This window comes from Ovis aries, chromosome 13 (genome assembly GCF_016772045.2).
Source record: "Ovis aries strain OAR_USU_Benz2616 breed Rambouillet chromosome 13, ARS-UI_Ramb_v3.0, whole genome shotgun sequence".
Lineage (NCBI taxonomy): Eukaryota > Metazoa > Chordata > Mammalia > Artiodactyla > Bovidae > Ovis > Ovis aries.
In genome coordinates, this window is record NC_056066.1 from 67,063,285 (window position 1) to 67,083,735 (window position 20,451).

At 48.5% G+C, this 20,451-nt stretch overlaps 1 protein-coding gene across 6 annotated transcripts in view; it reads right to left on the reverse strand.

The window, feature by feature from the left end:
* Positions 1–3,964: 3,964 nt before the first annotated feature.
* The window catches only part of KIAA1755 (KIAA1755 ortholog), a 49,384-nt gene continuing 32,897 nt past the window's right edge, over positions 3,965–20,451 (reverse strand). For 3 of the 6 annotated variants that reach the window (XR_009596115.1, XR_009596112.1, XR_009596116.1), the window contains 4 exons: positions 19,788–19,910; positions 18,909–19,127; positions 13,157–16,104; positions 3,965–11,522 (listed from right to left, as the gene is read on the reverse strand). Coding sequence is in view for 1 of the 6 variants with exons in the window: in XM_012189180.5 (XP_012044570.3) it covers positions 15,403–16,104; positions 18,909–19,127; positions 19,788–19,910 (1,044 nt within the window). In the remaining 5 variants the exon portion in view is untranslated. Of the gene's footprint in view, positions 16,105–18,908; positions 19,128–19,787; positions 19,911–20,451 lie in introns of all 6 variants that reach the window. The other 3 variants (XR_009596113.1, XR_009596114.1, XM_012189180.5) reach the window with 3 other exon arrangements.

The following is a 20,451-nucleotide window of genomic DNA, read 5'->3' on the forward strand; positions in this document are numbered from 1 at the left end:
TTACCACCATTTTTTGAACATGCAGTGTGTGTTTGAGCATGTTGTCATACCGCACAAGCGGGTCTCAAACTCCACCTCTATGTGGAAGGTCACACTTGCCCTTCCATGAATATGCTTGCAGCCTTAGCTTAAAACTTTGCCGAAGAATTGATGCTTTTGAACTGTGGTGTTGGAGAAGACTCTTGAGGGTACCTTGGACTGCAAGGAGATCCAACCAGTCCATTCTGAAGATCAGCCCTGGGATTTCTTTGGAAGGAATGATGCTAAAGCTGAAACTCCAGTACTTTGGCTACCTCATGTGAAGAGTTGACTCATTGGAAAAGACTCTGATGCTGGGAGAGATTGGGGGCAGGAGGAGAAGGGGACGACAGAGGATGAGGTGGCTGGATGGCATCACTGACTTGATGGACATGAATCTGAGTGAACTCCGGGAGTTGGTGATGGACAGGGAGGCCTGGCGTGCTGCGATTCATGGGGTTGCAAAGAGCTGGGCACGACTGAGTGACTGAAATGAACTGAATTGAATTGAATTGAATCTTGCTTTTTGGGAGATTGTACTTTGAGAGCTAACTCCTTGTCCCCTTACTTGTCACAAGTAATAAATGCTTCTGCTTTAATGAAAGTACTTGGTGTGTTCATTGGCTAAGCACCCTAAGCGATAGACCCATGGCATCCATTAACAATGGCTGCCCTGGGTTTTTGTTGCTGAGCACGGGCTCTAGACCAGAAAGGCTCAGTATCTGTGGCACTCGCTGACTTCTCTAGCTGTGGTCCGTGGGCTTAGTTGCTTCTCGGCAGGTGGGATCTTAGCTCCCCGACCAGGGATCAAACCTGCTTCCTCTGCATCAGAAGGCAGGTTCTTAACTACTGGACCACCAGCGAAGTCCCTAGATTTGCATTTTTTCTGATCTGTGCTCAATAGAAGAGTCAGGGTCACATGGTAAGAAAAGCAAGTGAGATGGTAGGGGCTGTCACAGCCACCTTTGGGAAATGCAGTCTGTCCCACACACATGTTGTAAGGGCCCCAGAGTGGGGTCTGGGCCTGGGATCTCCTGGGTCAAGGCAGCGTCAGCACTGTCACTGGAAGCCCACACTGCGGATCCCTCCCTCAGACCCAATCATGCCCTTTCTGGTCAAATCCAGCTCATGCTCAGTCTTGGATCTCCTTGCAGAGCTAATCCTGGGGCCCTTCCTGCAGTGGAAACATATTAACAGAGTTGCTAAGCCTTTTTCCTACAAACAATGAAGGAAACAAGAAAACCCCCACCCACACAACGGCCCCAGTGATCCCAGCTTTGCAAGATGGTTGGCCAAGCAGATGGGGAAACGTTGAGACAAAATCAGCTGCGAAATCCTTCCTTGAGCCACAGGACGTGGTTATGTGTTGAGGGTTGAAGGCTGGAGCTGGGATATCCTGGCCTGGACCCAGAGAATAGGGCCCCTCAGAGAGCAGATGGTAGAAATAGGCCCCCTGTAAGAGGTCAAGGGTACCCCAGGGGCACAGGGTCATGAGCAGATTTCAGAGAAAGAATCACTGAGATCAGGGCTGCTGAGATTTAGCTGGGAGACATGAGAGGCAGGCCAGCGTTCAGGTAGATTAGCGCTGGCTCCCTGATCCAGATGATTCCAGACTTCCACCTCCTCCACCATCTAATACTTTCCCCAGCAACTGGAGGAGAATCCAGGGCTTACAGAAGGGAGTGACTTTCCTGGCGTCTCACCAATGGCCGAGCTGGGACTGGAATCTGAGGCCCCATCTCCTTCCACAGAGGTGGCCCAGCAGAGGCTTCTTGGGGTTCAGAATCCCTTGTAAATAGGTCATTAATAATGACGCTACCTCCCACACATGGCCCTCCAAGGCTGAGAATTACATACATCTCCTTCAACCCTATGACAGCCCTGAAGGCTATGGACTCTTACTGGTATCCTTGCTTTCCAGAGGAGGAAATAACTTAGAGAGAATAAATGATTGAGTGAGATGAAACCCTAAATGCTCAAGTGCACGTTTAGGGGGAGGGAAGTGACCCTCTCTGAGAGCACTGGGGATGCTGGGATGTTCCCAGCCCTTGTGCAGGCCCATTGAAGCTTCCTGTCTCAGGTCATTGGCAGCTGGAAATCCCGAGTCCCAGCCAGATGTGGCTGTGTCCACAGGAGTTCACGGGGTGGGGGTGTGTGTGAAAGCAGGTGGTCCTTACAGGCATCTCATCCCCAGTTATCCTATTCCAGCTTCCTGGCCATTAGAACCAGGATAATTGCTCCCATTTGAAGGGATGGGCAAACTGAGTTCCAGAGGAGAAACCAGGTCACCCCTTTTCAGGGGGGAGTTGAGGGTGGAGAGCAGAAATTGCAGCTGGACCCTAGTTGACATTCTGCTCACAGCTCCTTCCCCAGGGTGAATGGGATGCGTGGGAATGATAGAGGAACGAGGACAAGCCAGCAGCTCCTTCCCTGCAGATTTCAGCTGTGCAGACAGTCCGCATGACTCATCCCCACATCCCAGTGGCCTTGAGGCTCCCCTGGCCTCCACCTCCCTGCCCCAGCCTTGCTCTCCAGCAGTGAGGGGGGCACCAGACCTGCCCATCCCCACCCCCTGTTCTTAGGGAGGCATTGTTCTTCACTGAAATACACCAGATGGGTAGGGTGACCATGTAATTTATTGGCCAAATGGGAACACTTTGGAGAGCTATTAATAATTATGTGGGGACAGTTGGAACTAATTGAGGCTGTCCCAGGCAAATGTCTGGCTACCCTACGGTTGGATCATTACTTAACTCAAAGTATTAGAAGCATAAATGTCAGACACGGAGGCATCAGCCACAAGCTAGGGCAGAAGGCTTTTGGAACAGGTACATTTTTGAAAACTCTTCAAGTCATAGGGCATCTCTGCTGCTGCTGCTAAGTCACTTCAGTCGTGTCCGACTCTGAGACGCCATAGACAGAAGCCCACCAGGCTCCCCCGTCCCTGGGATTCTCCAGGCAAGAACACTGGAGTGAGGTGCCACTGCCTTCTCCAATGCATGAAAGTGAAAAGTGAAATCCCTCAGTCGTGTCCGACTCTTCCCGACCCCATGGACTGCAGCCTACCAGGCTCCTCCGCCCAAGGGATTTTCCAGGCAAGAGTACTGGAGTGGGGTGCCATTGCCTTCTCCAATGGCCGCTGCTGCTGCTGCTAAGTCGCTTCAGCCGTGTCCGACTCTGTGCGACCCCATAGACAGCAGCCCACCAGGCTCCCCTGTCCTGGGATTCTCCAGGCAAGAACACTGGAATGGGTTTTCATTTCCTTCTCCAATGCATGAAAGTGAAAAGTGAAGGTGAAGTCGCTCAGTCGTGTCCAGCGATCCCATGGACTGCAGCCTACCAGGCTCCTCCATCCATGGAATTTTCCAGGCAAGAGTACTGGAATGGGGTGCCATTGCCTTCTCCGATGGCATGGGAATTCAAATCTATGTGGGGAGGTTCAGAGCCCATATTCTGAAGTGAGACTTCCTGGGTTCACATCCTGGTTTTTTACCAGTTAGGGGCTGTGTGAGCTATGAAGTATTACCTAACCTCTCTGACCCTTTGTTGTTCAGTCGCTAAGTCATGTCCGACTCTTAAGAACTCATGAACTGTAGCACACCAGGCTTCTCTGTTCATCACTATCTCCCTGAGTTTGCTCAAACTCATGTCCATTGAGTCAGTGATGCCATTCAACCATCTCATCCTCTGTCGTCCCCGTCTCCTCTTGCCCTCAATCTTTCCCAGCATCAGGGTTTTTCCCAATGAGTCAGTTCTTCACATCAGATGGCCAAAGTATTGGAGCTTCAGCTTTAGCATCAGTCGTTCCAATGAATATTTACGGTTGACTTCCTTAATTTTCTCTGTTATAAAATTGATGGACCTGCTGTGATGATGAAATAACTCAGGCAAATCACCTGCAACAAATCTGGCACAGAATAGATGTTCAGCAAATAAAAGGCCATTGTCATTTTGTATTAGATTTTATTAGTAGTAACAAACAATGTCAGGTACTGAGAGGGGCAGACCTCCAGGCCTCAGATGGGGCCCTCTGGTTATACACAGTCCCAAGGGAATGAAGGTCAGATTAAGGGGATGAGTGCTCAGCATGAAGGGTAAACTGAGGACTGAGAGGTTCAGAGATGTAGGAGAGCCTTTCTGATTTGGTTGGGGTCATCCGGGTGGGCTTCCTGGAAGAGGTAGCCTCTGGGCAGGGTGATGATCCTAGCTTTTTGGAAGATTAAAGTCATAGCTCCTATTGCTTAAAAAAAAAGAAAAGATTAATTTAAAAACATACATTCACCCCAATGTGCACAGTAGCATTATTTACAATTGGCAAACTAGGAAAGCGATGCAAGTGTCCATTAACAGAGGAATGGAGAAAGAAAATGTGGTCTATATATATATACATGCATACAAATGTGTATTTATTATGGAATACTATTCAGCCATTAAAAATGAAATCTTGCCATTTGCAACATCATGGATTGACTTGGAGGGTATTATGCTAAGTGAATTAAGTCAGACAGAGGATAAATACTGTATGACATTACTGATAAGTGGAATCTAAAAAACACAACCAAATATAACAAGTGTAACAAAAAGAGAAATAGACTCTGATACAGAGAACGAGCAGTTACCAGTGAGGAGAGGGAAGTGGGGGGAGGCAAGATAAGGGTAGGAGATTAAGAGGTACAAACCGTAGTGTATAAAATAAATAAGCTACAAGGATACACTATACAGCACAGGGAATATAGCCAATATTTTAAAATAACCATAAATGGAGCATAATCTTTAAAAATTGTGAACTGCTATGTCGTATACCTGAAACATATAATATTGTAAATCAACCTCAATACACATTTTTTTAAAAGAAAGAGAAAGTCATAGCTCCTGTATCTAAAGAACTTATGATGCCCCCTTTTCTCAGTATAAACATCAAAAAAGAAAGTTAATTTTAAATTCTGCTTTCTATTTTCACAACAGCTTCTGTGCTCTTTTTGAGATGTCAAGTATCAGATTTTTTTCCCTCGAAAGTTCCTTTTGGGGTCCTCAAGCTTCCATTTCATCTCCTTATTGTTTCCTCTGGGCCGCAAGAAATACGGGGCTTTAGATCTTGCCGAAGCATGAAAAGAGACACGGGGTGGAACCAGTAGCGAGCAGGGCAGCCCAGCCTTGGGGGTGGGAACTGGATTGGGAGCCTTGTCCTTTGCTGACTCTGGGTCTCTCGAGGCTGGCTCTGGGCTCATCAGCTTTGGTCTCCCCCTCCTTCCCCAGGACTACTTCTCTGCTTTCTGTGGACACAGCTGGACACAAGTGCCCTCTGAACTCAACTTTACACATGCTCAGTTCAGAAACTGCCTAGCATCTCTGAGTCCCAAATCCAAATCCTGAGAAAGGAATCTTATGGGTGAGTTTGGGTCACATGTCTATCTTTTCAGCCAATCAGTTTATGACTGAGGGGCTGCAGCACAATATAAACTGAGAACTAAAGGGTGGGATGCTGGACATTCACCCTGAAGAAAATGGAGAAGGCTTTTCCAGGAGGAGGGCACAACAAGGTCAAAGGCTTTTAAAGGTGGGGAATTGGAGGTTTCACAGGGACAGTCTAGCGGCTAAATTTGCAGCCCTCCTGTGACTGTTTAAAGGGCAGCTCCCATAGGCAGCTCCCATAGGAGTGGCACAGACATGGCCTGGAGAGGGAAATCACAAGTGAATCAGCAACAGAACCAACCTATTTTCTTCTCCCAGCCCAGGCGTGAATGTCTGAAGCTTAGGAGGGAGTCTGGGTAGAGGAGCAGGGAAAATGAAATCAAGAACTAACAGGCTTCACAGGAGTGATAATGACATTTTAACTTGAAAATTGCAAGGAGACAGAGCTGTGGAGGCGTATGCAAATTTCCATGCAGATGAGATGCAAATGAGGCCGCTTGCTCCTGCCTGGCGCACCTGGATGTGACTCAGTGACAAATCCTAATGGCATCGCATGGTTGTGTGATTGATTATCAAGGCCAGCTGGGATGACAACTGCACTCTCCTCCTGGGAGCTGAGGGAGATGAGACTGTTTCTAGAGTGCCCTCTGATGGGAGACCCTGAGGGATGGCCCTTTGTAGCTCAGGGATGGCAATCTGGGGACGCATCAGTGGTAAAGAATCTACCTGCTAAGGCAGCAGACACAGGAGACGCGGGTTCAGTCCCTGAGTCCAAAAGAGCTCTTGGAGCAGGAAATGGCAATCCACATCAGCATTCTTGTCTGGAAAATTCCATGGACGGAGGAGCTTGGCGGGCTACAGTTCATGAGGATGCAAAGAGTCAGATGACTAAGCAGGAGCACCAAACACTAGTATCTCCGTCACATACTCATCCATGGCAGACATCATTAATCAATCATAGAAGTCCTTCTAACCGAGAGAACCAAGTGCTTTAGGCAGTCCCTACTAATCAATCAAAGTTGGTATTCATTCATCTAACAAATTTTGTTGATTTTCTTCCCTGTGCCTAGGGTACATTGAGCAGGCAGGTTCAGTTCCTGTTCTTGTGAAACTCACAAGAGTTTAGTGGGGGATATGAGCATTAATAAAATATTGCAAAATAGCAATTGAGATTAGTGATAAGAAGAAGAACTACATGGTCTGCATAAAGGGGGATTTTGACTCCTTAAGGGTACCCAGGAAAGTCTGACTCTGTTGCTGATATCTGAAGGATAAAGAAGGCTTAGCTAATTGAAAAGATAGGGGAAGAACATTCCAGGCCTTGAGACAAGAAATAGATTGTAAGCAGAAATTGTCAGTGCTATATCCAGATTTCCTATGATCATTGTTTGTTTCTCTGCATCCCTCCTTTGGCTTCTGTCTGCTTTTTTGTTTGTTTGATTGTTTAAAGAAAAAATAAACTTTATTGAGATATAGTTCACATACTATGCAATTCACCCATTTAAAGTATACAAATCAATAGTTTTTAGTATATTCACAGATACCTGCAACCATTATCATAGTCAATTTCAGAACATTTTTATGACCTCAAAAAACCCAAAAACACTTTGCTCTTTAAGGATTCATGTCCTCTCACCCCACACTCCCAATCCTAAGCAACCACTAATCTACTTTCTGTTTCTATAGATTTGCGAGTTCTGGACCCATTAAACAATAATTCTTTATTCCTCCCTCCTCCAAGCCCCTGATAAACTGTGACCTACTTTATGCCTCTGTGAATTTGCCTGCTCTAGGTATTTCATGAAATCGTGCAATATTGGTTCTTTTTTTTCCTGATTTGTTCCATTTAGCAAAATGTTTTCAAAGATCATCCCTACTGTAGCATGTATCAGAACATTCTTTTTATAGATGGATACTATTCCATTGTACATATATACCACATTTTGATGGGCACTTGGATCATTTCCACCTTTTGGCTACTATGAATGATGCTGCTGTGACCATTGGTGTACAAGTACCTGTTTGAGCCCCTGTTTTCAATTCTTTTGGATATATACCTAGGAGTGGAATTGCTGAGTCATTCTATGTTTACCTTTTTGAGGAACCACCGAAATGGTTTCCACAGGGGCTGCACCATTTTGCATTCCCACCAGCAATGTACAAGTGTTCCAATTTCGCTACGTCCTCACCAATATTCATTTTCTGCTTTTCCAATTATATTCATCTTAGTAGTGTGAGATGGTATCTGTTTGTGGTTTTGACTTGCATTTCCCTAATGACTAATTATGTTGAGCATCTTTTTATGTACCTGTTAGCCATTTATATATCTTCTTTGGGGCAATGTCTCATTAAAGTTCCTTACCTGTTTTTAAATTGGGTTACTTGTCTTTTTCTTGCTGAGTTGTAAGAGTGTTTTATATATTCTGGATACTAAACCCTCATCATATATAAAATGTGCCAATATTTTTTCCCATTCTGTAGGTTGCCTTCTCATTTTTTTGATAATATGCTTTGATAAATATACAGTTTTTTTATTTTTATGAAATCCAATTTATCAACTTTTACTTTTGCTGCTCATGCCTTTGGTGTCATAGCTAAGAACTGATTGTCAGATCCAAGCTCATGAAGACTTATCCTTATGTTTTCTCCTAAGAGATTTGTAGCTTTATCCCCTACAGTCTAAGTTGTTGATCCATTTTGAGATAATTTTTGTATATGCTGCGAAGCTTATACAAATAAAGAGGTTCAATTTCATTCTTTTACAAGAAGAAATGCTGTTGTTCCAGCACCATTTGTTTAAGAGCTCGTTCTTTCCCCATTGAATGGACTTGGCAGCCTTGCTGAAAAGCAGTTGACTGTAGATGTATGGGTTTATTTTGATTCCCTCTGTCTAGATGTCCATCCTTATGGTAGTACCACACTCTTTTGATTACTGTAGGTTTGTAGTAAGTTTTGAAATTGGAAACTGAGAGTCTCCCTAGCTTGTTCTTCTTTTTCAAGTTGTTTTGTCTACCTGGGGGCCGCTTGCTATTTTACATGAATTTGAGGATCAGTTTTTCTGTTTCTGTCCAAAAAGAGGCTGTTGGAATTTTGATAGGGATTATGTTGAATCTGCAGATCCCTTTGGATAGTATTGACATTTTAACAATGTTAAGCCTTCCTACCCATGAATATGATGTCTTTCATCTCCTTGGCTAAATTTATTTCTAAGTATTTTATTCTTTCAGATGCTTTTGGAAATGAAATTGCTTTCTTAATTTCCTTTTCAGATTGCTCATTGCTGGTGTGTAGAAATACAGATCTTTGTGTGTTGTTCTTGTAACCCACAACTTCGCTAAATTTGTTTATTAGCTCTAGTAGCTTTCTTGTGGATTATTTAGTATTTCCTATACACAGAATCATGCCATCTGTGAATAAAAACAATTTTACTCATCTCTTTTCAGTTTGGAAGCCTTTTTTTTCCTTTTGGAGGTTTAATTGCTCTTTTTACAGTCTAATTGAATTCCTTTTATATGTTTTTCTTATCTAATTTTCTTGTCCAGAACTCCCAGTACAATATTGTATAGCAGTGGTGAAAACAGGCATCCTGTTTTGCTCCTGACCTTAGGGAGAGAACTTTCAGTCTTTCACCACTGATTTGATCTTAGTTGTTATGTTTTCATGAATTTCATTTATCATGTTAAATAATTTCCCTTTTATTTTCGGAGTAGTATTTTTTCTTTTTGTTCTTGTTTTTATTTTATTTTGTTTTTAATCTGAAAGGCTGTTGGATTTTGTCAAATGAGACAATTGAGATGATCATGATTTTTCTCCCTTTAATCTGTTGATGTGGTATATTTTATTGATTGATTTTCTTTTATCTTTAACTACCCTTGCACTCCTGGGATAAATCCCCCTTGATCACACTGTATAATTCTTTTAATGTGCTATTTTCTTTGGTTTGCTAGTATCTTGTTGAGGATTTTTATATCTATATTCATAAGGTAATATTGAACTGTAATTTTCATTTCCTGTGATATATTTATCTGGCTTCAGTATCAAGATAACACTTGCTTCATAGAATAAGTTCAGAAGTGACTTCATTCCTTTTTATGGCTGAATAATATCTCATGGTATGAATATACTACATTTTGTTTATCCATTTGTTGGTTGACCACTATTTGGATTGCTTCTGCCTTTTAACAATGATGAATAATTCTGCTCTAAACCTTCATGTAGAAATTTTTTTGTGGACATATGATTTCATTTCTTTTGGGTGTAAAATTCCTAGGAAGGAAATTGCTGGGTCATATGATAACTTGATATTTAACTATTTAAATAAGATCTTTCCCCAAAGCATCTGCATTATTTTACATTTCCCACCAGCAATGTATGAAGGTTCCAATTTCTCCACATCCAGCCAACATTACTGGACTTTAAAATTCTAGCTAGCCTAGTAAATGTAAAATGATATCTCATGGTGGCTTTGATTTGCATTTCCTCGATGACTAATGATGCTGAGAATTTTTCCATGCCCTTATTGAAATTTTGTGTATCTTATCTAGAGAAATACCTATTCAGATCCTTTACCCATTTTTCTAATATGTTTATTTATTTGTTTGGCCTCACCAGGTCATAGTTGTGGCGTGTGCTGGTGCACTGACCACGGATCAGACCCCAGGCCCCCTGCATTGGGAGCTCAGAGTGTTACCAACTGGGCCACCAGGGAAGTCCCTCCTTTCCCTATTTTTCAGTTGAACTTTAAAAAATTTATAATTTAGTGGTGAGAACTTGCTATGTATTGTAATACAGAATATTATCTTCTATGGGCCCACACTTTTAACCTTCCAAGCAAGCACTGCTCTAGGGTTCCTGGGCCTTGCTTTGTGCAGCAGGCTTTTGCAGAGGCCTGCAGTGGGAAAATACCCTCCAGCAATCTCCAGGTGATTAGGCAGAGGCTGAGGCTAGATCTGAAATTGCACCTTGGCTTGCTTCCCTTCTCTGTCCTATTTCCCCTTTCCATGATTTCATGATCTCCTCTTCAGCAAATCACCAGTATCTTAGTCCTTGTGGCCAGGTCTGCTTCCAGGGGAACTTGAAAGAGCTTGGAACAGCTCAGGAACTAAGAGGAAGGTAGTGCTGTTGGAACTCAGAGAGCATGGAGATAAGGGAGTGAGGTAAGGCTAGAGTGATGGGCAGAGGCCTGACCACACAGAACTTTGTAGATCACAGCGATGGGCAGAGTGGGGGTTACCTGGAGTGCCTTGGGATGCTGCTGGGCTGTGTTAAGCGGGGACTAGCGTTAGTTTACATTTTACAAAGGTCCCTCTAACTTCTGTGCGGAGGGCAGATCAAAGGGCCCAAGAGGCTGCAGGAGGACCATTGAGGATACTGTTATAACTGTCCAGGGGAAAGAAGATGAAGGCTGGGATGAGGATGGGAGGATGGAAAGAGAAAGAAGTAGATTAGAGAGAGATGAGGAGGGTGGATCTGGGGGCTCTGGGGCAGTTCAAGGACAACTCGTGGTTTCCAGCCAGGGTGCCTGAATGGATGGTACTCAGAGAAGGAGGCAGACTTGGGAGGGTTCCACAGGCCAGATGACATCCTCTTGCCGTCTCTGGTCTTGACCAATCCCCCCATTTCACAGATGGAAACAATAAGGCCTGAGGAAGTTCAGCAGTTCACCCAGATACCCATCATGCCCTAGACTGCAGGGGATGGGATCCAGGGGTCCTGTTACCTGGCCAGAGGAGTTGTTTATTCTCCAGGGAGCCCACAGGGAGCTATTTTGCAGCTGGGAGAGGGTGGGGTTTTGGGCCTGATGGGTTTGTCCTGGGCTGAAAGCCAGTTCGAAGCTCACAGAGAACAGAACATTGCTGTACCCAGAGGGCGGCTTGTGCTGCCAGCTGCCCTGTCTTGGTCTAATGTGGGTAACTTGAAGACCTGAGGGTGTGGGGTGCCCACCTCAGAGTGGCTGAGCATCTGCTCTCCTGGAGTGAGCATGCACCAGAGCTCAATCCAAATTCTGTGGTTTCCCTTCTCTGGTCCTTCTTTTCTCTTGCTGTGTGATCTTGGGCCAGTCACCTCTCCTCTCCAGTCTTCAGTCTTCTCATCTGTAAAATGGAAACATTCTAGAGTGTGAATTTCATGCACTCAGGGTGGTAGGGAATATCGGATGCAGAATGAATGGACAAAAAAAAAAAAAAAAAAAAAACCACCACATTGTAAACTGTAAAGTGCCTGAACTTCTGTTTGGGCTCAGTCCAACCTCTGCCTCCAGCCACTGCCCAGTGGATTTCTCAGACCTCACAGTCTGGATTTCTCAGCCCTCCAGGGAGGAAAAGACGTAATGTGGAGCTCAAGGATCCCGCGATCTTATTATCCTGGCCCAGCAGGCTTGACACACCCACTGGACAGATGGGGAAAACTGAGAGGCAGCCATCTGCTCAGAGTCACCAGACAATTAAGCCTGAATTCAAAGGCTGGGCTCTCTGATCAAAAGAAGAGAAAGTTCCTTATCCATTCAGTGACCCAATGGGACAGATGGGGTAAACTTAGGACCAAAAAGGGAAAGCAACCTGCCTGGGGTCATGAAGGCAGCCAACAGGCAACAGGGCGGAAGGGTCATGTGAGGTCCCTGACTCCCAGGCTGTGCTCCTACCAGCCCTTGCCCACCACTCCTGGAGCTTGCAACGGGTTTCCCAACACATTGGGATAATCACAGTCAAATCACTGACAGACTTGGGGTTCCTCCTCAGCCCCATTTTCTTCCCACCAGAACAGGCTGCAAACTTTCTTAAGAGATCCAACAGAGAGACATTGCCCCTCCTCAGCCTCAGAACAGAATTTGGGGATTAGTAGAGAATCTTTTGGGGTGGAGGGGCACACCATGCCTCCTCCATGGGCAGATCAGGGCAAAGTCAATCAATCAGCTCTCTTTGGCTTTCAGGAGACAGCTGGGGATCCAGAATACTAATCAGGGAGTCCACATGATTCAAAGAGCAAAAGACTCTTTGGGAATCCGTTGACGTCCTCTGGAGGAATTTCTTCCCTGATTTGTTGGGTAATGAAATCAGTGGCTGGGCTGGCTTGGTGCCAGAGTATAACACTACACATCACTTAATGAACACTTACTAAGGAGCCTTTCTAAGGACCTTCCATATAGTAACTCATTTAATACTCACAGCAAGCCCCTGAGGTCTGGTGGTTCTCATTTTAAGGATGAGGACATCAAAGCACAGAAAGGTGGCATAATCTGGCCAAAGCTTGTGATTTATGGAGCCTGGGCAGGACCCCAGTCCATCCATGTGACAGACCACCAAGCCACGCTACCTTGGATGCTTTTGGAGACCAGAGAAAGTGCTGCCTAAAGGGCCAGGTCCCGGCCCAGCCAAAGCCCCTGGCTGCGTGGCAGTGTCCGGGCACAGCAGGACTGCTGAAGAGACAAAGCCCATGGTCACTGCAGAATTAGCAACCAGCCCAGCTTGTCCGAGGGTGAGTCTGAAGCATCAGTCTGTGTCGAGTCCCAGTTCTGCCACTCACGATGTGACACTGGGCAAGGCATCACCAAACCTCTCTGAGTCTCAGTTTCCTCCTTATCAGTATAGGCTTCGTAGGATTGTTGAGAAAAATTCAACAAGGCCAGCAAAGCGTCTAAAGGGCTTAACACCAAGCCAGGCACAAAGAAAACACAGAATAAATGTTAACTATTAATATTATTATTAATCATTTTTAAATTTTTACTTACTTTTTAGCTGTGCTGGGGTCTTTGTTGTTGCATGCAGGATTGTCTCTGTGGCCCTTGGGATTCTCACTGTGGTGGCTTCTCTTGTTGCTGATCATGAGCTCTAGAACACACGGACTTCAGTAGTTGTAGCATGAGGGCTCCGTAGTTGCAGTTCCCAGGCTCTAGGGCACAGGCTCACTAGTTGTGGTGCACCGGTTTAGCTGCTTCTTGGCATGTGGGATCCTCCCAGACCAGGGGTCGAACCTGTGTCTCTTGCATTGGCTGGCATTCTTTACTACCAAGCCACCAGAAAGCCCTACTATTATTAATTACTATATTTCATTTCTGCACCTCCTTCTCTCCTTTGGGCTGCTGTGAATAAACAAATTGTTGGGGTTCGGTTCTTTTTGGAGACAGAGGGATGTACGAGATGGCTTTGGAGACCCTCTCTCCCAAGGATTCCTGAATTATCCACACCCCTCCTCAGCCCCCCTCAGCCCTAGCAGTAGCTGTAGCCTCTCAGAACTCAGTTTTCATTCTTACACCCCAGGTAGCCTGGCTCCCTGCCTGTGGTCCCCACTGGCTGGATGCTGTTGCTATGGCAACAGCATTTTAAGAGCCTTCAGTCCCCCTCTGAGGCAACAGGCATAGATGGAGATGGGCAATCAAATGCCTCCTGCATCCTCAGGCCTGTCTGGACAGAAGGCAGGAGATTGGAATGAAAGATCAGAGCTGGCTTGGGGTTGGGGTCAGGGGACCGGCTCAGGTCTCAGCCCCAAGTGTTTCCCAACAGCACCCACACTTCACTGTGTTGCCTGAGCAGTTGGTTACAAATGCAAGTTCCAGCCATCCCGCCCCACGGGGCCTGGTTTTGATTTTCTGGGGTGGGATCCCCTAGGAAGCTGCCTTCGATCAGCTCTGCTTGTGGTTCTCAGGCAGAGAGGCCTCAGACCACTCTTGATGGAATCTTGAGTCCCGGAAGATGCCCAGAGACATTTTGGGCCTTGAGGTTTGTGTGACTCTCTCTACTGAGACAGCTCTTGAGAAACCCTGTTTGTTCTCCGGTCCTGCCTCCCCCGCTCCTTCTAGAGCCTCATCTTGTGGGAGGACGTGTGCCCCACCCTCATCCCGGAGCCAGGAAAATTCCAGGGCTAAGCTACCAGAGGCCACCTTGGTGAGGCATCCTAGGACAGATGGGCGCACACTCTTGGGATAATGACATTCAGGGGAGGCGCCAGCCGGGGTCACTCCGGGCATTATGAAAGGCTCACTTTCTTCTGGATGCTCTGATCTCAGAGCCTCTTGGGTCTCTTCCCACTGTCTCCTCGCACCACCTGCTGGCTGGGGACGAGGCTCCCTACCACAGCAAAACCTGAGGGCACTGGACACCAGAGGCTGTGCCTAAAGAGAGGTGGGGCTTGGGGGTGGGGAGAGCAGATGGTAGGGTCTGAGGACCTGTGCTGGGGAGGGGAAGAAGACAGAGATACAGGAGAAGGAAGGAGTCCTCTCTGGGGTTCCTTGAACTTCAGACTGATGCTCATGTCTGTTGGAGGAGCCAAGTGACAGAGATGCGGCAGACAGTCCACCCCCCTACCCCTCTTTTGTGCACTAACTGGCCGCCAGCAGGTGATTCTCTTTTCTTGAGGCCAGCAGTGCCAGCGAATAAATTACACGCAGTAGTTCCCTTGACAGCACACCCTTTATTCCCTTCCCAGACTCACTCCCCCTGCTCCTTTGCCAGTAGTTCCTGGGATCAAAGCCAAAGAAATGTGCACTTGAATCCTTGCATAGGGTCTGTTTCCTTGTGGGCCCCTAAGACAAGAAACCACTCCCCAACCTCCCCACCCTGGGTTCCATCATGAGGGCAGCTCTGCCCCTCGTGTTCCAAGGGGAAGCTGGCATACCCCAGAACTCCAGGTGGGCATCTGGCCTGCCTAGGTCAGAGACCTCTGGAAAGGTCTGTACCGTCAGCTCTTTCCACGATGAGGCTCTGGGGTTTTGGAACCAATGCCACACTCCCCCATGTCCTGCCCTGCCCTGCCCTGCCCTGCCCTGCGCTCTCACTATTCTGAATGTGAGAGTTGGGCTTCCCGGAGCTACCTGGGGCCAGGAGCAGGTGCCGGGTTCTCATCCTCCAAGCACGGGCCAAACTCAGTAGCCACGTTCTGAGGGATAGTCCTGGGCTCCCCATCTGTTGCTGGGCTCCACCCCAGGCACCCCCCGCCCCACGCCCTTGGGAGCCTGGTGTGATTAATGGGAACTCCCAGCTAGAGGGAAGCAGGGGGACTCGTGTGGGGCGAGTCCTCCAGAGATGTCTGTGAGCCTGTCCCCTCCGAGGAGAAGCTGTCCCCAGCAGGCTGCGGGATCTGAGTCTGCCTGGGGAGTCGTTGCCAGGAGAAGAGGGTGGTGAGGAAACGCTCAGGCGCGGGGTCTAAGGGCCCATGGGAGCTTCTGCCTTCATCAACCTCAACAGCCTGGCCAGCTTCTTGGGTCGCAGGGGCTGCTTGGAAATTTCTGTTCTGTCCGCGCCTGGTGGCCCAAGGAGGCCAACGGGATTTGGGCGAACGATCTGAACCCAGTGAGTCCTGGAGGGGCAGGTCCCATCTGCCCTTGGAAGTGACCTCCCCATTCAGGCCCTGGTCCTTGGCGGCCGCCCCTCTGAGTTCTGGGCACACGGGGCGGGCCGGGGAACCTGCCGGGCACGGACAGTGGGCCAGTGCCTTCTTCAGGAGCATCTGGATGTCCTCGTGTCTCGCCTGGGCCTCCTCCCACAGGTCCCGGCCCAGGCCCTCCCGGCTCAATGAGGCCACCTGCAACCCCATGGCTGTGAGCTTCTCAGCAGGAAACTCGGATGCCAGGCGCTGCAGGTAGCGGTGGAGACGGCGCTGGTCCCCAGGGCTGGTCCTCTGGGCCTTGCCCAGCCTGAGCTGGGCCATCAGGTCCTGACAGTCCATGTGGAACCAGGTCACCTGGGAGACAACAGAAGAGGGGGTTGGGGGCTCCGTGAAGATAGGGATGTACTCCCTCTGAGCAGAGAGGAGGCTTCAAGAATGACTCTAGCTAGAGAGAATTAATAAAAATGCCCAACCCATGGTAGGCCCCGCCCCACCCAGCATGGCTGTGGTTCTCTCTGCTGCTGCTGCTGATGACAATATTCCTCTTTCTTCCCCAAGGACCCACCAGAAACAATCCCCAGCACCCTTGAGATCTTTAGGCCAGTTTTCCAGACTTAGGGACCAGTAAGGACTCAACCCTCTCTAGGGCTCAGATTCCCCCTCTGTAGAGTGGAGGTTGTGGTAGATAATCATGAAAATTGGGGAGCTGAAAAATGTGGGTTCTCGGACGGTATGAACCCCTATTAAGTGGTGCTGAGGGAGGAGACTGGCTAATATTGATTGAACCACCGACCGTCTGCCAGCCTCTGTGCATCTCATGTAGGATCTCACTGAACCAGTGGCCCATTTTACAGAGGAGGAAACTGAGGCTCAGAGATGTGAAGTCACTTGCCTCAGGTCAGGGAGAAGCTGGGATTTGAACTCAACTGTCCTGCCTCAAGAGGGTATCTTGCAAGTACCTCCTTACACAGGAGAAACTGGCCCAGGCGGGGCCACACCCTTGCAGTTCCACAGGGAGACTGTCAGCCAGACCTGGCCTGGAAGCCCCCTCACTCCGGTCAGGCCCCTTTTGGGGATTCTGCTTGTCCCCACGTCACCCACAAAATGTCTGCAGGCCGCAAAGGAGCCAACACATTTCCAGCAGCTCGTGAAAAACATAATCTTTCTCTCCATTAATTTAGAAGCCGACAGCAAGTCGTTAGGCAGTGGGGACTGGAGAACCATTTTCTCTGAGGAAACCATCCTTCCGCGGATTAAAGGAACTTGTCTGTAGATAAATGGCTTCATATTCGCGGAAGCACACTGAGCTCATGGCTGGGAAAGGGCTCCATAAATCTCCCTTAGCGGTACAATCGTGTTATTATTATTTAGTGCCAAAGCTGCCGCCCGCACGCTCTCCATCTGGGGCTGAGCCCAGCACTGAGCCGTCCAGCTGTCTGTCTGTCTGGGACCAGATATTCCAGGCCAAGCCAGACAGAGGTGGACAGCATCTCAGAAACCATCTTGCCCCACTGCTTATTGTACGGATCAAAATTCAAAGCCAGAGAGGAGAACAGGGCCTACCCAGGCTGAACACCGAGAGACAGGCCAGGTGGGAATGAAGGTTAAGGCCATCCCCTCCTGTCTTGTACGACCTCTGAAAGATTCTGGGCTCCTGCATGCCTCCCAGCCCTTCTCCCTCCACCAGACTCTTCACTCTTCCTCCATTCACGCGACCAATTTCTGAGCCTCCTCTGGGTGCTGATCCTGCCCTGGGCACCGTGATAGAACCAGGACCCAGTTGGACCTGGTCCCTGCTCGGGGAGCCCAGCTCACAGTGACAGATAAGGGAGAGGTAAGCAGGTGATGGAGCCACAGGATAAGCTCAGACTGCAAAGAGCTCCATGAAGTCATCAGCACAGGGTGATGAGAGCGAACGGGGCGGGTGGGGCAGGGGCTGGGGCTCAGGCAGGGCCTTTGTGAGGAAGGGACATAAGAGCTGAGACTTACCAAAGGCAAGAAGCTGGCCCATCAAGGGGAAAAAGTTTCCCAGCCTGAGAGAACAGCCAGTGTGAAGGCCTCTGTGTTGGAGCTAGTTTGCTTCCTCCAGAGAAAGTTGATGGTGCTGAAACTGGCTAAATTTAGTAAACAAGGGAGAGAAGCTTCCAGATACCCTTAACCCATGAGGCATTACCCCTCTTCCTCCTGTTGCCCCAACTCTGCAACAGAGAGGTGGGACAAGATCAAGGTTCTCAGCCTGGTTCTCACCCCATGAAGTTGCCTGCAAAGGTCTACATATGGAGGGCAAGTCTATGACTTTGATCGGATTCTCAGAAATCCCCAGGCTCCAAAAAGCAATGACAGACCTAGACAGCATATTAAAAAGCAGAGACATCATTTTGCCGACAAAGGTCCATATAGTCAAAGCTATGGTTTTTCCAGTAGTCAGGTATGGATGTGAGAGTTGGACCATAAAGAAGGCTGAATGCTGAAGAATTGATGCTTTTGAACTGTGGTGCTGGAGAAGACTTTTGAGAGTCCCTTGGATAGTAAGGAAATCAAACCAGTCAATGCTAAAGGAAATCAACCCTGAATATTCATTGCAAGGACTGATGCCGAAGCTGAAGCTGAAGCTGAAGCTCGGCTTGACCACCTGATGCAAAGAGCCGACGGACTGGAAAAGACCCTGATGCTGGGAAAGATCGAGGGCAGGAGGACAAAGGGGCATAGAGGATGAGATGGTTGGATGGCATCACCGACCTGATGGACCTGAGTTTGAGCAAACTCTGGGAGATGGCGAAGGACAGGGAAGCCTGGCGTGCTGCAGTCCATGAGGTCACAAAGAGTCCGACATGACTGAGCAACTGAACGACAACAACCTGCCCCTAAACCCATCACTTAAGAAGCAGCTGTTTTCTGAGGGTCCTCTGAGAGTTCGTGTCCCTGGGAGGCTCCTGTGTAGTGGGACAAACCGGGTTCAGAGATCAGCTGGATCTGGTTTAGGAGGGTAACTTCATCTTGCAAACCTTGCTTCCCTTTCAGAAAATGCAGCTGATTCTCTTTCCTGTGGAAGTGACTGTGGAATGAAGAGAGCCTAGCGCTGTGTCCCGCCGCTCCTGCCCCACCCTTCCTTCCAGGCGCTGGGGGCAGGGGTGGGAAGCCTATGCTGGAAGGCTCACCTTCTTGCAGAAGTGGTGCAGGTGGAGCAGTGTCTCCAGGTCTGTGCGTTGCCGCTCGGCCGCCATGTAGAAGTGGGTCAGCTTCGCCTGGAAGGCCCGCTGGGTGAAGGCAAAGGCTGCCAGCTCCGGGAGCTCGGTCCCTCCTGCCTCCCCAGCCCTGGCTGCTGCTGCCAGCTGGGCCGCCTGCTTGCACAGCTCCAGGCCGCGGCGGTACTGGGCCTGAGCGGGGAGGGGAGGGTGTCCACTCAGCTCCAGCCTCTCTACCAAGGCATGAGACTTCCTGAGTCTCAGTTTCCTCATCTATAAAATGGGAACCCAGGGTTCACTTTGCCCACTGAGACTCTACTTAGTGTCACCTTCTTCTGGAAAAATTCCCTGACCCCAGAGTCTGAGTTAGAGGCTTCTCATCTATGTCACCACGGTGTTCCCTTTCTGACTATTTCCCTGTTGCCCCTCCAACCAACCCTCCGAAAAAACAAACAAACAAACAAACAAACAAAACTGGCCTGGAAGTTCCCTGAAGGTTAAAACAGGGGCTGAATTGCCCTGGGCCCCAGGGCCCAGCACACCGAGGAGGCAGACTCCCCCTGCCTCCCAAGCTGATTCAGTAGGACTAGAGAAGGACTCTGGAATCTGTATTTTAAGAAATCCATCAGGGATTCTGAGACTGGTTATCTTTGGACTGGGTAGTCAGGGAAGGCTTCCTGGAGGAGACGGTATCTAAGCCGAACCCTTTGTGATCCAAGCTGCTTCCCCCACTGTCTCGAGCAGCTTTCTAGTACTTCTCCACCTTCGCACCTTTTCCCAGCAGTGCCACCCCCACCCTGCTCTGGTCCTCTCCATCTGCTCCCATCCTGTCCCTCAGTCTCAGGAACTCACCGCAGCCTGAAGGAAGAAGTCCTCGAACTCTGCGTGGGCTTTCTCCACTGTCTCCAAGCTTCCGTCCTTGGGGGTCAGCACTTGCAGGCACTGGCTTCCTTCCTGCTCCATCCAGTGGCTGACCTGGAGCAGGGAGGGAGGTTTGGATGTGAGAGACTGCTGAGGAAACATCCCTTGGCCAGCCTCCTGCTTTCATGAGAGGCTGAGGTCTTATCCTCAGTCATCTGGGGGCCCACTGACCTGGCCTGAAACACCCCCCTATAATTCTGGAGACATGAGGATTCAATGAGGGACAGATGGGGTAAAATGGCTCTCGATCCCACGAGTCCTCTTTATATTCTGGGGTGTCCTAAAGGGCACATACTCACCTACTTTATCCTCACAAAGCCCCACGTGGCCACTAATTTTATCCCCCATTTAACAGATGAGGAAACCTAGGCACTGAATAATTAAGTACCTTGTCTAGATCACACCACTAGTAAGTGCTGGAGCCGGTACTGGAACCCAAGCCGTCTGGCTCCAGGCACCCTGTGCTCCACGACCCCGAGCATGCAGGGAGGTGGTGGCTCTAGGCACCGGCATTTGGACAGGATGGTGCCCGGTGTGGGCTCCAGGATCAGACCCCCAGGTGTGCGACAAGGGCAGGTGACGTAACGTCTCCCAG